Here is a 16,730-nt window from a genome sequence, read left to right as displayed (position 1 = left end):
CAAAGGACATGGGAGAACAGGGGTTCAGAGCAGAAGGGGAAAGTCTTCACGGGGGGCCGGGGGAGGCACCTGTTTGCTGACACACAGAGGGAAAGAGGTCAAGATGACTATACAGGAGCAGGAAAGCCACCCACCCATGGGCCTCAATTTCCCCCCGACTTAGGAGATGGGGCTATCAGTTGAGACCAAGGGGACTGGAACTTTAGTAGGGGGACCTTCAGAAAACAGAAGGTTTGGGGACTTGCCTGGGAAGGCTTAAGAGCCCAACTGAGATTGGAGAGCCTGCGATTGTGGAGGCTCATCTTTACTCAGCTGCTGAATAGCAAGTCTGGTGTTTTTGGGGGGGGGTTTCTGTTTTGTTTTGTTTTTTGCCGTGCCATATGGTTTGTGGGATCTTAGTTCCCTGACCAGGGATTAAACTCGAGCCACAGCAGTGAAAGCGCCGAGTCCTAACCACTGGACCGCCAGGGAAGTCCCAAGGCTGGTGTTTGAATCCTGGCTCTGTTGACTCTGTCCACATTCCTTCTGCTTGACCCAGTCTCCCTGGATCCATGTGTTCATCTCCTGAAGTTCTCCCAACCTTTGGTCAACAGCTTTCTGGGGCACTGTGATAAGAATTACAACCTGGGCAGGGTTGACGGCAGAATCTAAGGAACTAAACTTCATGGACATTCATTCAATGGAGCCCATCCCCCAGGAAAGTATTTAAACACGGGACTGGACCAAGAGCAGTTCAAATCCCACATCTGTGCAGCCGAGTTTGGGAGATGAGAGAAGAAACATCATGGAGGCAAGAGTATGGGCTTCGGAGGTAAAGAAATAGGACTTCAGATTAAATTGGCTGTGTGACCACGGGCAAGTCACTTAACCTCTCTGAGCCTGTTTCCTCACCTGTACGGGGGAGGTAATAATCCATCTATTTCCTGGGGTGGTTGTGCAGATGACATGAGATCAATAAATTAGATAGAGTGCTCTGCTTTCTAGTAAAATTGAATAATTTCATAGAACATGCCTGACCCATTTTATTGTTACTGCTGTAAATAGTGTTATTAATAAAGTCCTTCATGCATTAAATGGAGGGTGAGTTTTCTTGTCCTGGTTCTGTCATATTCCCTGTGTAAGTCACTTGGGGAAATCTCTGGGCCTCTGCTTCCTCATCTATAGAACGGAGGGGTTGAATTCCACTTCTAAGGTATCTTTCAATTCTTGACCTCTGTCACATTTCAGTGGTTATGGCCAGACATATCCTAACAGATTCATGCTCTCTCTCAGCATGTGACCTTCCCGCCTACCACTTCAATCAAACCATTGGCCCCTCTGCCAAGGGACAGCTCAAAGTCACGCACCTGGCAAATGATTTAGGAAACTCACTTGGCCCAGGAACCTGTCAATTTGAACCATCTTTCAAAGGGAGCCTGGCTGAATCCACAGTTTCAGTAGGCTCTCCACGGATGGATGGAAAGGGAGATAAACAGATAAACAAACTCCAGGTTACATGTCCTAAACAACCCTGGGCTATTTGTTAGTCAGTGTACGCATGTAGCCTAATATTTTGATTACGATCTCTGCAAACTCCACACTCTCTGGATAACCACGAGAACAAACAGAACCGGGTGGGAAAACATCTACTTCTTGACGAGCCTGCCTTGAGTGCCTCATTTCAGATGCTGCCATGCCCTGCTTCCAGGGGTTATTCAGTGTCTGCTGTCTTTGCCAGCCTCGAAATCAAAGCCTTAAGGAACAAGCGAGATTTGCATCTTTTAAAAATCCTGCCAGTGAACTGTAAAAGGTGTGAATACGCTACATGTTTGTTGCAATATTTTAAAATAAATTGTAATTCATTTGAACTGTAAGAATACTTAGTCTTTTTCTATTATGTAACAGACACCATTAGATGGTGTTATCATGGTCCGCTCCCATCAGTGCTCTCACAGACCTTATTAAAAGGGGCTCCAGGTGCTTCTAAACATCTTTCCAAGATACTGAGCAGATAAAATCCATGGTTCAAGTCCTGGCTTGGCCACCTCCAAGCTGCTGGACCTTGAGCAAATGTCCTAACCTTTCCAAGTTTCATGCCCTCATCTGCAACACAGTGACAATGGCACTTACCTCATAGGGTCGTGAGAATTAAATGAGGTAATGCCTGGAAGGCACTTAAAACAGTGCCTGGCACAGACAAGAGCTCAATATTTTTTCCAGTGTATGTGAACGGCACAGGTTTTATGAGAATTATTTTAAATCTCAGTATTCAAAAAAATATTATCCTCTTGAGCATTTGGTACTTTGGAGGAGCTAGATTCTATTCTTAAATAAATCATATTAAGTAAAAGTTAGCTCCCTTTCTTAAGCCTTGAATTTTGAGTTTTAATAGCAAACATACAAAGGTTATGCTTTGTGGCTTCAATTCAGAAATGTCAGCACATCAAACACACGTTCAGACACACACACAGAGACACTTACTCATACAGTGTAAAGGGCAATTGGGTTTGGAGGAGAATGTCACATGAACAGAATTGCAGCTCATTAAAGCAGTACTTGAAGCTTTTGACCTCAGCTACATAAACAATGTCTTCAGATGACAGAATTACCAAGAAACCAAGTCCTGTGAGCAGTTCGGCATTTAGACTCCCAGAGGATGCAAGTAATGGTATGTGATCCAGTAACCTATGCAGTATTTTGGAAAGGATATTAAATGAGAGGCTGAATAAAGTAGAGTGGGGAGAAGGGGCTCCGTTTTTTTTAGTTTGCAAGATTCCAAGACTTTTCAGATGTGCAGATGCCTCAAAATTCGACGGGACTTTATGTAAGGTGACGAGAACAGAGAATAGGTAACCAGAGCAGAAATGACTGGCATCAGCCTATCATATGGGTGGGGCTAGAGTCTGTGAGCCTGACACCAAGGCTGGAAGGGAAGGAAGGAGGGGTGAGTACGCTGATCATGTCTGGACAGTGTCAGGTGGCCGCCCTCGATGAAAGGATGTAGGGAAAGAGATGTTTCTTAATGACTATGTCCCGTCCAACTGCACTCAACCCCTGCCCAGGGTGAAATGACAATCAGATGATCATGTCTTAGGACAAGAATAGAGCCACGCTTACTAGTGGGCAGGGCTCTGTACACACACCCTAGTACTGCAGGCTCCGTAGACTGTAATGAAACAGGGCATCCTTGTCACCTTGTTGCTTTTCTCTCACTCTTCAATTTGCTGCATCTATGCTGCCCGTTGGGTGAGTTGATCCAAGGGCTGCCTCCACGGGGCAACTGGAGCCTTGAGCCCAAGGTCTGTGTCCCTACCTCATTTTCAGGGCGAGCCCTGCGTCAGGTGTCATGGACACCACTGGACTTCACCGAGGCAATTCATAATGATATACGAACGCCACTGAAATCTCGATCAGGCGTTTTGATTTAAACACCTTATGCTAGCCTACAGTGCACTGCGACATTATAGCACCACATACCACAAATTCTCCCGTAAGACATGCTCACCCACGGTGTGGCCTCAACACACCCTCCACGACAGCACCGCCACATTCCAAGCTGATCACCAGACAGCACCTCCCACCTGGATTAGCGCAAGAGTCTCATAACCCATCTCCTGATTTCACCCCTCCCCCCATAACAGTCAGATCAAGATACTTCTCTGCCCACCTTAGCTGGAGTAAAAGCCGCAGATCCTCAATGGCCTGTACCACCTGCCCCTCTCGTGGCCTCTCTGATCTCATCTCCTTTTACTCTCTCCCTTGCCAGCTCAGGTCAGCCACCTGGACTCTCTGCTCTTCCCTGAACGTGCCAGGCCAGCTCCTGCCCCAGGGCCTTTGCACCTATTACTACCACCCAAACCACTCTCTCCCCCAGATATACACATGGCTCCCTCCTTCCCTCACCTTCTTCCCATCTTTGCTGAAATGTCACTTTCTCCGTGAGGCTTTCCAACGACCCTATTTAAAACTGACGTCTCTGTGACCCTGCTCTCCCAATCCCCAACCTTCCATAATGCTTATCTGACATAGTCACGGATTTCTAGGTTCATTATTTGCCCACTCCCTCTAGAATATACAGAGATTTTTACTTTTATTGCTGTGTCTCCAGGGCCTAGAACAGCACCTAACATCAATAAACACCTGCTGAATGGATGACCCATAACGTCCCCACTAGAGGACGGAACCAGAACGCGCTGCTTCTCAACCCACCACTCCACCACACGCCCAGTCACATACTCCGCCCTTCAGCCGCAAACCAGCACCTCCCATCCGCCGCACACTGACCTGTAGCACCCTGCCACGCGTCCCAAGCCGCATTCCAAGCACATTCTGTACTAAAACATATACACCCCTTCAGCATAGCCCTCACCATGCCACACTGCACACTGACTACAACAGGATCCACCAGTCAACTCACTGGCCGGTGTAGCCCCTGCTACACCGTGGTCCAGCAGCATCCTCTTACCTGGGATCATGTTAGAAATGCAGCATCTCAGGCCCTACCCCAGACTGGCTGAATCAGAATCCACAGTTTAATCAGATGCCCAAGAGACTCCGTATACACATTAAAGTTTAAGAGGCTCCGCTAGGCTGCATCATGGCACCTGTAGCATTGGCTGGGCAACGACAGACTGCGGAAGTCACAGCCCCCTCCACCCAAAGTCCAACATTCATGCATTGCATCATCAGATCCATCATCACACAACCAAACGATGCCACGACAGATACAACTCAGCACCCAAATTACAGCCCTTTTAAAATAGGGTAGCTTACACAACAACCAATTTATTTGAGACACACTGCTGTACATAAGAAAAACACCCTGTGCTCTAATATGTATCCCTAAAGAATCCGGTATGTTCCTCAGCACAGTGCATTGCAGCTCCTATTTGACAGCCTTTCATTTAATCACTCATTTATTCAGTAAAAATGATTAAGCACATGTCATGTGCTCAACCTTATGCTAAGCACTGGGATCCAGCCCTGAAAAAGACAGTCGCAATCTTTTAGTCTCGCCAAAAAGACAGACCTTACACTGAAAAAGTAATTACGACAAAGTGTGATGAGTTTGTTGATGGGACACTAGCAGATGATCCCTACTCAGGAATCGACAAGAGCCTCCCTGCGTGGGTGACAGTCTACCGATTTGATGAGGAGGAAGGAGGGAGGCACCAGGAGGAGGGGATGCAGGGAGCACGGGAAGGCTTTGGGGTTTCCAGGTAGCTGGCTCCACGTGGGGAAAGCCAGGAAGGGAAGGGAAGGCACTGCATGTTAGAGGAACTGAACGACACTCAGAAATGCCAGTTCTTGAAGTAAGGAGTCTGGGGAGGCAGCAGAGACTGGACCTGGGGAGACTCTAAGAGCCATATATGCTAAGGAACAACAGACATTATCCCGGGGCTGGCAGAGAGCCATCGGGGGTCTTTAAGCAAGAGAGTGACACGATCAGATGCACGTTAAAAAAATTACTCTTGTACCCGAAACAATACCTGACGTTAATGTGTTTCAGTAGTTTCCAATGCTACTCTGCGAAGAGCTCTTGCCACAATAAAAGAGAACGACTTTAAAAATCCATTTAAAATTATTTTAATGAACCTCCAATAATAGCACCCTTCACTGATGTTTGAATATAATCCTCTGTTATTGCCCCATGTTTTTTCTTTCTCTTGCTGCTCTCTATTTAATAGCATGCATGAATCAGGAACACTGACAGATACATGCATGCCTTTTAATATCCCGCGAGGCACATGGAACTCTGCACACACCCACCGCGGGCCTTTCAGAAGGTGTGGGGAAGGGGAAATGTGAAATCCCTGGAGTGGGGGGGGGGGGGTGGCGGTGGGGGGAGGGGCTCTAAGGCTGGCAACTGCTGTGTGAAAGGCGTGTGCCCAGATTGAATCAGATGAGTGGGTGGTGTGTTCCTTATTATGTTTATTTCTAATTCACCCTAAGAAAATCAAGGGCAGTGCCTCTTCCCCTTAGAGCTGGTTGTAGAACATCTTGAAGTCTATAGCCCAGTCCAGTCACTGTACTTTGAAAGTCATCGTTAAACCCACATGAGGCATTTCAAGACATTGGCTGGCTGGAAACCATATCCAATATAGAACAGTTGAAGGATCCTGTAGATCATCACTAACTATTGTAATCTTTTTGTATTATCAATGATAAGAACAGCTAATTTTTCCTGAGCACCTCCTCTGAGCCAGGTTAAATATTTCAAAGTATTTAACCAGTCAAAATGGGCTCTGGTTGTCAGTAACCAGTACTAACTGGCTAAACTTCAACCTGACTTTGAGTGATCACTATTCTAGAGGTTATAAACTGAGCCACATACGGTTCATGGGTGTGTTTTATTTGACCTGATTTGTGTTTAATTTTTAAAACTTGTTGCTGACATATTTATAAAAATAGTGAGATTTCATATGAAAATCCCAATGAGGATGGAGCAATGCAGAGCCTGCATCCCCATAGGACCAATCTGGCTAGCCCAGTGCCCGGCTCATAGAAGGTTCTCAGGAGAAGGTAGCTGTTATTATCATGGATAATATGAAAAGAATACAATAATTAGTAATGAGCCACAGGATCCTCCAACTGGTCTGCTGGAGATGAACACCCACTGAGCCCTTGAGAGCCACCAGCTCCCCTGTCTGCCCCTCTCCCCACTACTCCCACCTCCCTCACTGACATTACCTGCCTGCCCTCTGTAGCTACCTGTTCCTGGAAGGTACCACCCCTCACTCAGACTGTGTGAGAACCAGTGTCTTCCTCTTAAGGAGATTTCTCTCCTTGCCACATTCCTTTGGCCTCTGTCTAGCTTCCCTGCCTGAGCTTTTGACCATGAACTCCACAGCAGTGATTCCCAGCCTGGAGTGTTTATCAGATTCACCTAGAGAGCCCCACCCCCCCCAGGGTTTCTAATTCAGGAGGTCTGGGGCAGGGCCTGAGAATTTCATTCCTAAAGTTCCCAGGTGATACTGCTGGTCTGGGGACCACACTTTGAAAAACCACTGCTCTACACGTAAAGAATGAACCTCAAATGTCAGTGGCTCAATGCCGGTGGGGATGGGGGCATTTGCATCTTTCCTCTGGCCAAGTGAAGAGAGATTGGTCCACATTTTGAGACCTCATGAAGAGCCCGACAAAACCCAAGTGGGTTGTGTGTGCCACCTTCAAGTTCCCAGTTTCCCGAATGGAGAACCCACTCTTCTCTTCCAGATTGCCTTTTTTTTTTTTTTTTTTTTTTTTTTGGTACGCGGGCCTCTCACTGCGGTGGCCTCTCCCGTCGCGGAGCACAGGCTCCGGACGTGCAGGCTCAGCGGCCGTGGCTCACGGGCCCAGCCGCTCCGCGGCATGTGGGATCTTCCCGGACCGGGGCAAGAACCCGTGTCCCCTGCATCGGCAGGCGGACTCTCAACCACTGCGCCACCAGGGAAGCCCCCAGATTGTTTTTTGATCGTTTTTTATATAACGAAAGTGATGATACTGCCTATGACACGCAGGTGTACACATGAACCCCAAGTGTACACATGGACGTTATCTTAGGGACTAGCAGCAGCAGGACTCAGCAATGTTCTGCCCCTCAAAGGCGCTGCACCCAACACAACGACCAACGTGTGACACGCCGCTAACAAAAATCATCAACTATCCCAGAGGGCCTCCTGCGTACCGGGCACGTACTGAGTGCTTTATGCATTATTAGTCTCCCCTGATGCAGACACTGTTATCATCTCTGTACTACAGACGATGCAGCAGAAGAGCAGAGAGGGGAAACGACTCGTCCAAGTTGTCCAGATGCAGAACAAGCAAGAGATGGTTCGTTGGACCCACTGCATTCACTGAGGGTCAGACACTATTCGGAATATTGTGCTCAATCCTGTGTCTGTATTTTAAGATGGATGTTGATTACCTGGAGGACATCAGGCACCCGGAGGTGATGTCACACGGGACATGCTTGCAGGTGGAGGAGGGGCGTGTTTAGCCTGGAAATCGCAGGATTCAGGAGTATAAGGATGTGCTACAGAGAAAGAGGCTCTGGTTGATAGCACAGGACCCAGTGATGGCAATTCTGGGGAGGCTGATTTGATATCAGTATACATGTTGGCAACAATTAGAAGGACCACAGTGTGGAACTGGCTGCCTCTAAAAGGACCCTGTATCTGAACACCAGGAAGTGTCTAGAGAGAAACAATTCATCAGGGATGCTATGATCCTAAGCATTTGGGATGTGCAGGACTGGCGAGATGACAGAAGCAGAACTACATGTCCTTTGCCCCGGGCATCCCGGTACGCCTCTAACGGAGTCAGACTCTGAATCCTCGCTTCCTCACACACTGGCTGAGTGACCTTGGACAGAGCGCTTAACCCCTCTGTGCTTCCATTTCCTCTTCCATTACATGGAAGCACTTGCTTAATAGGTTGTTGTGAGGATTTAATCAGATGCTATGTGTGAAGTGTTTTAATATGGCCAGATAAGTGGCCAAGAAATTCATAATAATGATATCAAAACAAGCACTGTTATCACTGTCATTTTCTTCATCTTAACATCTGAGACCCTCACAATTTCAGGTTTCGATGACAATGTTTATGCTCCCTTTTCAGCCTCAGTCGGTAGTTTTACAACCCATAATAAAGTCACCAGGTCTCCGCGGTACTTAATCTAACAAAGAAATATCCTCCCAGTAGAACCACGGTTCCGATTAATTCAGGGGCAAACTCCTCCTCCCTGCCGAATCTTTGGGGATGGAAGCACTACTGTGTGCACACAACTGCAGGAAATGTGAGACCTTTACTATTCTAGTAACAGTTCTCTAAGAGCTATATCTATGCCCAGAGCCTCCAGGAGGGCTACCAGCACGTCACTCATTCTGGTTCGCCTTGGGTGGGAGCTGGCTGGTGGTTCTGTCTTCTTTACTGACTCAGATGGAGTGTATATTTCAGAATTAAACTTAAATACTGTTGAGATAAACAGCATGACCTTTTCAACGTCAGTATGAAGAGAAAATGACACAGTCGAACCAAGGAAAGAACGAGGGCAAAATTAGATTCTTTATCACTGTCCAAGAATGGATCTGAACTCTGCTCACCCAAGAACCATTCCCCAGCTCAGACGGTTACAATAATTGAATCGATAAAACAAAAACTCAATGTCCATGGTCTTTCCCACATTCACAGAGGCCGTGTGGATGGAAATCTCCATTCTTGTACCCACTGCCTTTGAGTATAAATGTGAGCACTCCTAGATCGAGGTCCACCCCTCGGAGGACACCAAGGGCACACGCATTGGAGAGAGAAAGAGTGTTACGATGTGGACCCGACAACCAGAGAGAACGGTTTACTTACGGCTTTTGGCTTATACGGGGGTTGAATCTCTTTGCGTTCAAGTTTCTCCCAGTCAATATACCGGAAAAACGCATGCTCTTTAATGTCACGTTCACCTTCAGGTCCACAACCCAGACGTTTGCCCGGGTGTTTGGTCATCAGCTTCAAGAGAAAGAGAAACGTGGAATTTAATGAATTTCAGGACAGGAAACGTGGGACTCTCAGAAATGATCACTCCTATGAATTAGGGAAGACAGCTTGAGGAAGAGTCCCAACTAATCTTTATTTTTTGCTTTTCATCCCAGCAGTAATTTCCTAGCCAGGTCTTTCTAATAGGAGGACCCGACAGTAGTGCCTGCTGCCCCCCGTCCCAGAACTAGATCCCTTATGGTTAATCAAACCTCAGCCTGAATGTGGCCCTGAACTTCAAGTTAGAAATGTCACATGATTCATTTTGATTTATGAATGAGGTTTACGCAGGTACTGATGCATTTAATGAGAACAGTTTCAATACCTTCAAATTCCCCTCCTGCCACCACTAGGAAACTGGAGTTTGACCAAAGCAAAGGGCACGTTCATTCAGATAATATTTGCATTTCTCAGTAAAGCACTTGTGAAAATGACAAGTCAGAAGAAAAAATATTAGTCAAATGGACCCAAGTTTCAAGTAATTACTTTCCAAAAGCTCATTAAATAGTCAAAACCTAGCCCAGCTCATTTCTCTTGTATCACACATTACAGTAAACTCCGCTGAGGTTTCTTTGGTGTCCCATTTAAATTACTTAATTATCAAAACCCTCCATCTTTGGGTCTCTGAGCCAGTGCTAAATAACAAGATGAATAGATGCTCCAAGATGAAACCAGACAGGCTTCCTCTTGTAAATGAACCCAAAGCAGCATGAAAATATCTCTGATCTCAAGTCTTTAGCAAATGCACAGAGAGTAAAGACGGAGGAGTCGATGATTAATTTAAAAAAAAAAAAAAAAAAAAGATCGGCAAGAGGCCATCAAAAGAAGAAACTAAACAATTGGAACATACAAGACCAAGAAGCTTCCGGGAGCTGACCTGACCCCAAGCAGCCCAAGATGGTAGATTCCTTAGATTTTTGCCCAGGGCTTCAGGATTATGCGGGAAGGGATGAATCCAGCAATTCACACCTACTCTGCTGGACATTTAGCCAGCCTGATTCTTGCTACAGATAATTTGTCAACAGAAGCTACCCTCCTACACACACACACACACAAGCCCATACGTTCCCTATATGCTTTACCTTCCAGGGGAAAAACAACTGGGCACTTATGTTCTAAGCTACTTCTTTATTTATATATTATATGCCTGGTCTTACCTGATTCTCACAATAACCCAATGAGTTGGGTGTATTACTTTTTACCATTTGAGTGACAAGGCAACTGACACAGAGATAGTAGATGGCAGAGCTGGGACTGGATCTCACCTCTGCTGACCTCTAAACCTTGAGTGTTTAGAGAAATAGATTACATGTGGTTCCCCAGGGATATCTGTGGCCTGGCTTGGTCAGGAAAAGTTTATGTAGGGCAAGGACATTGGGCCAAGCCTCGACCTTTGTATAGGATTAGGGTGGCAGGAAAGAAAGGGTTAAGAGGTCTTGGTTAGCACAACCAGTAACCCTATCGATAACGGCTTCCGTGTCCTGAGCACTCCCTGTGTGCCCAGGCTCTGTGCCAAAGGCTTCTCAGCTGTAACATATCACTCTTTCATCTCCACAACGACGTTTTCAGGCCTCGGAAACTATTATCCTCATTTTCCACATAAAAAAACTAGGTCCTGAAAAGTAGTCACTACTCAAGATCACACAGCTAACGAGGAGAACTATGCTTCAAACAGACCAGCCGGACCCAGAGTCTTGAAGCTCCATCTCACAGTTTCTTCTTGTTTTCACCCTAACGTGTGGCCAGTTGGGGCATCTGTCTGCTTTAAGTTTGTACAAAGTGGGAATGGTGATCTGAGCAAACGTATACTAATTTTTTTTTCGTGGTGGAAAAAGGGGTCTTTAATGGGATGGAAAATAGGACATTTTCAATCGGAATGGCACTGTTTTCAAAAACCTAGCTCACTTTCCATGTAGGCAGGAGAATGCCAGGCGAAGCAAAACCACTGCGGAAAACACCCAGCACCGATGCCCAGCTCTGCTCAGCTCCTGCACGCTGAACTCCTGTGCGCAAAGCCAGCCACGCAGACGGCTGGACTTAACCACTCTTCCGATCTCTGATCACCTCCCAGACGGATCCCCTGGGGCCCGCGGTTCAGGAGGAAGCATTTGGCTGTTCACTTGAGCATCACCCCTTCTCTGGAGCATCGACCTTGAAGAAAAAGCCTACACAGGCCTCAGCCGACACAACTCAGAAAGGTCCCCAAACACAATAGCAAGAAAGTCACCCTCGTTAATCCTGAAGGTTATGGGTCTGAAATTAATAGAAATCTGCTCTACCAGGGAAACTGCTAATTGGAGCTGAAGCTGAATGCAGCTGACCTGGAAAACCCTCTCCTCCATGACCCACTTAGAACCCCAGCTGTCTAAGCAGGCAGAGCTGTGAAGGGGAAGGTCCTGAACATGTATGAGCGCCTACTACTGTGCCAACACCATGCAAAACGCTTAGCTCTTCTGTTACCTCATTTAACACTCTCCAAAACTCTGTTTAATTAAGGATTAATATTCCATTTTTGGAGATAAACAGAAGCCCACAGATGCAAAGTAACGTGCTCAAGACCACGCACCTAGGAAGTGAAAGGACTGAAATTTGCAAATGGTCTTGAGCTCCAAAATCTGCCACTTAAAAAATCCCCGTCTCGGAGATGCAAGCTCAAAACACAAGAGGAGGCTAGCATGTAACACAGCAGTGCCAGCATTAGTAATAGTAGGAGTAATAACCCAAGGGTTTTAGAGCAGAGTGCCAGACTCTCTTCTACGTGATCTCCTTATATTAACCCATCTAGTCATCGGAGAACCCTATGTGGAGTCCCATAGGTGTGTCCTCAATCCTCTAGATGGAGTTGAACAACTTCCCAGTTGTCATAGGGCTAATAATGCTGGGATTTGTGCTCACATGGGGATTTTTGCCCAGAAAAATCAGGACAGGAGAGGGCACATTCTACCTAAAGAGACAGTGGCTTCCAATTCAGCTGACTGATGCCTTACAGGAATGATGGACCAGCATGGAGAGATCAGATTTTTCAAGAGAAACTGGACAGCTGAATGTTTATAGGAAATCCCCTGATCTTTAAATGTTGGCAATTTTTGTGGTACGCGGGCCTCTCACTGTCATGGTGTCTCCCGTCGCGGAGCACAGGCTCCGGATGCGCAGGCTCAGCGGCCATGGCTCACGGGCCCAGCTGCTCCGCGGCATGTGGGATCTTCCCGGACCGGGGCACAAACCTGCGTCCCCTGCATTGGCAGGCGGACTCTCAACCACTGCACCACCAGGTTAGCCCAAATGTTGGCAATTATTAAACAAACTGAGAGCTCATGTACGACCTCCTCCCTCTCCCCAACCCCGTATAATGTCTACAGGGGTTTGCCCTGGCCTTGTTCCATGCTCTCTCTTGGTGCCAAGGGGCCTTGCTTAAGCTCCTAATGAACCTCTCCATGCTCTGTTCCTCGTCTTCCCTCTCCCTGCCTCATAGCCTCAAAAACTATATTCAACCTATAATTTTTTTTTTTTTTTAAAGAAGATGTTGGGGGTAGGAGTTTATTAATTAATTAATTAATTTTTGCTGTGTTGGGTCTTCGTTTCCGTGTGCGGGCTTTCTCTAGTTGCGGCGAGCGGGGGCCACTCTTCATCACGGTGCGCGGGGCCTCTCACTATCGCGGCCTCTCTTGTTGCGGAGCACGGGCTCCAGACACGCAGGCTCAGTAGTTGTGGCTCACGGGCCTACTTGCTCCGTGGCACGTGGGATCTTCCCAGACCAGGGCTCGAACCCGTGTCCCCTGCGTTGGCAGGCAGATTCTCAACCACTGCGCCACCAGGGAAGCCCCAACCTACGAATTTTAAGATGTTAGGGACTGAGACGAATTCACATATGTTTTCCCCAGGGATATTTGCATCCTAACCTATGCAGCTGACACACAAATCTTAGGTGACTCATTGAGAGTGGGAATTTAGGCAGCATGGCAAGGTGCTTCTAGATGGAGGGGCTGGCCCAGCTGTTATAAACCACCTGAGTCTTCAGCTTTCCTTCACCCAAGTCAGTTCACATGGTGTCTGATGGGTGAGGAAGGGCAGGGCTGGGTTGGGCAATGGGAAATCTGCAAACACTCCAAGAATCTAGGACTGGCGGCCCTGGTTTAACCAGACACACATCTGGGCATGCTCTAACGCTGAGAATGCACTGGTACTGCTGACTGGTGGGAGGGAAAACTTTATAAAGGCAGCATCCCTGGGCCCTGTTCTCTGGGGGTCTCTCAGTGTTGCTTTCGTACTTTCATCAGTTGAAAAGTTACCACATTTGGTTAAGATACTTAAAGGCAGTGGTTTTCAAGCGACCTCTTTTTTACAATACAGATGCCCAGACTTACTCTCTGGGGTGAGGCTGAGGTATGCGCTTTCTGAAAAAGCACTTCAGGTCATCCTGATGGCACCAACGGGGAGGACCACTGGTCTCCAGGGACGCACCCAGGTCACTGTGAGCACATCCTGGCCGCACACAAGATGCATAACAAGCAATCCTTACCCCAAAACGTGTGTCCTGCTTTGTTCACAGGTGCAATTTGCATACATCACAATGTATAAATGTGCGAATTTTTCAGCCATCTGTGGGTTGGCGAGGGAGTACGGGTTTGGGGACACTGAGTTTGGGTCAACTTATCTAGAGAATTCCTTAAACTCAATACTGCTTGATATTTTCTTAGGACGAAAGTCACACGCTCCTAGTATTAACTAACCACGTAGGCCCCAGCGCAGAGTGAAGCTGACGGATTCGTGCCACAGGGCTCTGGTGTGCCTTCCCCTGGGTTCTAGCTCTTTGGCAGAGTCTCTGTGCTTCCTACCTCATTCATTCCATTAGCATTCCCCTGTGCTGGCTCAGAGCCTGGAGCCCAGCCAGCAGCAAGACGCTACTGCAGGCAGTCCTCCACGGTGCTTTTGTGCAAATTAGAGAAGAGCTCCCTTTCCTCTGCGTGGCAGCAGCTCTGTACCAGGCTCACAGGCTGGCAAGTGGGTGAGGGGTGGAGTTCAGCCTCCACTGTCCCTCCCCCACCCTGGGCAAAGCATCCTTGTGCAGGGCACAACCAGCACCCCTGTAGGTGGTGGTCCTGGCCGCAAGATGTAAGGGGCTCACTCACCCCTTTGCAGATGGCCACAGCTTCCTTGGACATGGACTTTGGATAAGCCACGTTGTGTTCCATGATAGACTGGAAGAGTTCATCTTCATCCTCCCCTTCAAAGGGTGCCTGTGGGACAGAGGATAGGGTGGGAGAAGGAGTCCTGCCTGAACCTCCCCCAACTGCCCCAAAACAACAAGCGCTGCTCCCTGGGGTCCACAGCGAGGCCACACTTCCAGGGAGAAGATAAGGAAAACTGGTGAACAGACTAGGGTAATAACCCCAAGGTCATGGAAGTCATAGAGGTTCAGATCTGTGAGCTGGTATCAAGCTGACACTTTCTCCTAAAGAAACCATGAGGATGGGGATGGGGGAGGACTTTCCTTACAAATCACTTAAAATTCAATTACCTGCCCAGCCAACATCTCATACAGCAGGACTCCGAATGCCCACCAATCCACGGACTTCCCATAGGGCTGATAAGCAATTATCTGGAAAACAGAAGGCATCTGTCAGGGAGACTGCAGGTTCTTGCAGCGGCTGAGACTGAATAGGCGGTTCTTTTACAATAAGACTGGAGCATCCCTGGGGGCAGGGTGGTGGGGGGAGAGTTCTTCCTTTGCCTGTCACCTGCCTATTGTGAAAGATTAAATTGGCTGACACAGTCCCAGATGTGGGTCTCTGTCTAAAAGAGTCAACAGGGAGCCCAGTGTCCACCCAAGCTATTTCTTTACCTTAGGAAGATGGACATCCTTTTGCAGAGATACCCGCAGGCGGGGAAAACATCTGTGGATGTCACATTGCCTTTTTAAAGCACCTAGTATGGCTGTGTTATTTTCAATTTTACTACAGTGAGCGTGGCATTTTAAAGAAGAAAACCCATCTTCGTTTCTCATTCCTAAAGTAATAACATTTACACAACGATGTGAATATATTTAAGACTACTGAACTGTATGCTTAGAACTGGTTAAGATGGTGATGTGCTTTTTTGCCAAAATTAAAAAGACTTTTAAGTTAAAAAATGTAATAGCATTTATTCCTATTTTACTATTTATTTAAAAATATAGATAAGCTAAGAGAATGCAATTAAGATCACCCATAATCCTCTATCAAGAGAGAAATCATGATTGGTATTTGGTCCATTTCCTTCTAGGTTTTTTTCTATTAATATATATTAAGCTCCGTGTGTAGGTATGTGCTTTACATGAATACTTTAACGTGGAATTTTAGTAAAGGAAATTCATTTAGAATTTCCATGCTAATACATGCTAATACATGTACATCAACATGCTAATACATGTACATCAACATAATCAGCTTTTTTTTACCTCTGCACAATGTTCCATTGGATGGATATACCAAAATCTATTTCATCAATACCCAACTGACTGGGTTCCTTCCACGTAATTAGATACCTGGACATTTGTTCAATTTGTTTTTCCTTAAGATAAATTCCTAGGAGTAGAACGGGTGGATCAAAAGGTACACATAGTTTTCAAGGTTTTGCTATTTATTACCAAATTCCCAGAGCATGGCAAAGTCTCGAACAGCTGTGTGACCAGCCATCAGGATGTAGGGGTGTAAAACTCACTGTATCAGAGGGATTAGAAGGTGATACAGCAAAGGTTAAGGGCTGAGGATTGAGGGCCGGACAGTCCAGACTTGGAATCCTGACTGCCGTTTCCCAGCGTGTGACCCTGGGGGAAGTTACTTAACTTCTCTAAGTCTCAGTTTCCTCATCTACAAAATGAAGTTTATAATGTCTCTGTCACAGGGTTTTCTGAGGATCAAAGAGAAATATGTACCTCTCACTTATTATGCCCTCGAAATGTCAGCTATGACTCAAAAGTTCTCTAATTCGGTCATGGTTTGTTTTACTCAACACGTGTGTCTGAGCAACCTTGGCTATAAAGTAACTGTCCGTTTGTCCAATTCCATCTCCCACCTCGGCTTCTGCCCTGAAATCAGAAGTGTCCTCTGAGGAGAACTGACCTCAAGGGATGAAGAGAAAGCTTTCTGGGAGAACACCTATTGCAAGTGTTTTCACACTTTTTTTTTTTTAATAAAATCAATTTAATAAATCAATTTCATAAGTAATGCAGCACACATTTAACTGTCAGGCATCCTATTTTCTCC

At 46.7% G+C, this 16,730-nt stretch overlaps 1 protein-coding gene across 4 annotated transcripts in view; it reads right to left on the bottom strand.

The window, feature by feature from the left end:
• PRKCB (protein kinase C beta) overlaps nucleotides 1-16,730 on the bottom strand; it is a 312,071-nt gene that overhangs the window by 17,258 nt on the left and 278,083 nt on the right. For all 4 annotated transcript variants that reach the window (XM_032603893.1, XM_032603892.1, XM_032603894.1 and 1 more), the window contains 3 exons: nucleotides 15,005-15,085; nucleotides 14,616-14,723; nucleotides 9,319-9,459 (listed from right to left, as the gene is read on the bottom strand). In XM_032603893.1, coding sequence (XP_032459784.1) covers nucleotides 9,319-9,459; nucleotides 14,616-14,723; nucleotides 15,005-15,085 — 330 coding nt within the window. The remainder of the gene's footprint in view (nucleotides 1-9,318; nucleotides 9,460-14,615; nucleotides 14,724-15,004; nucleotides 15,086-16,730) is intronic.

The sequence above is a fragment of the Phocoena sinus genome, chromosome 15 (assembly GCF_008692025.1).
Source record: "Phocoena sinus isolate mPhoSin1 chromosome 15, mPhoSin1.pri, whole genome shotgun sequence".
Taxonomy (NCBI): Eukaryota; Metazoa; Chordata; class Mammalia; order Artiodactyla; family Phocoenidae; genus Phocoena; species Phocoena sinus.
This window is presented reverse-complemented; position numbering and strand designations above follow the sequence as displayed.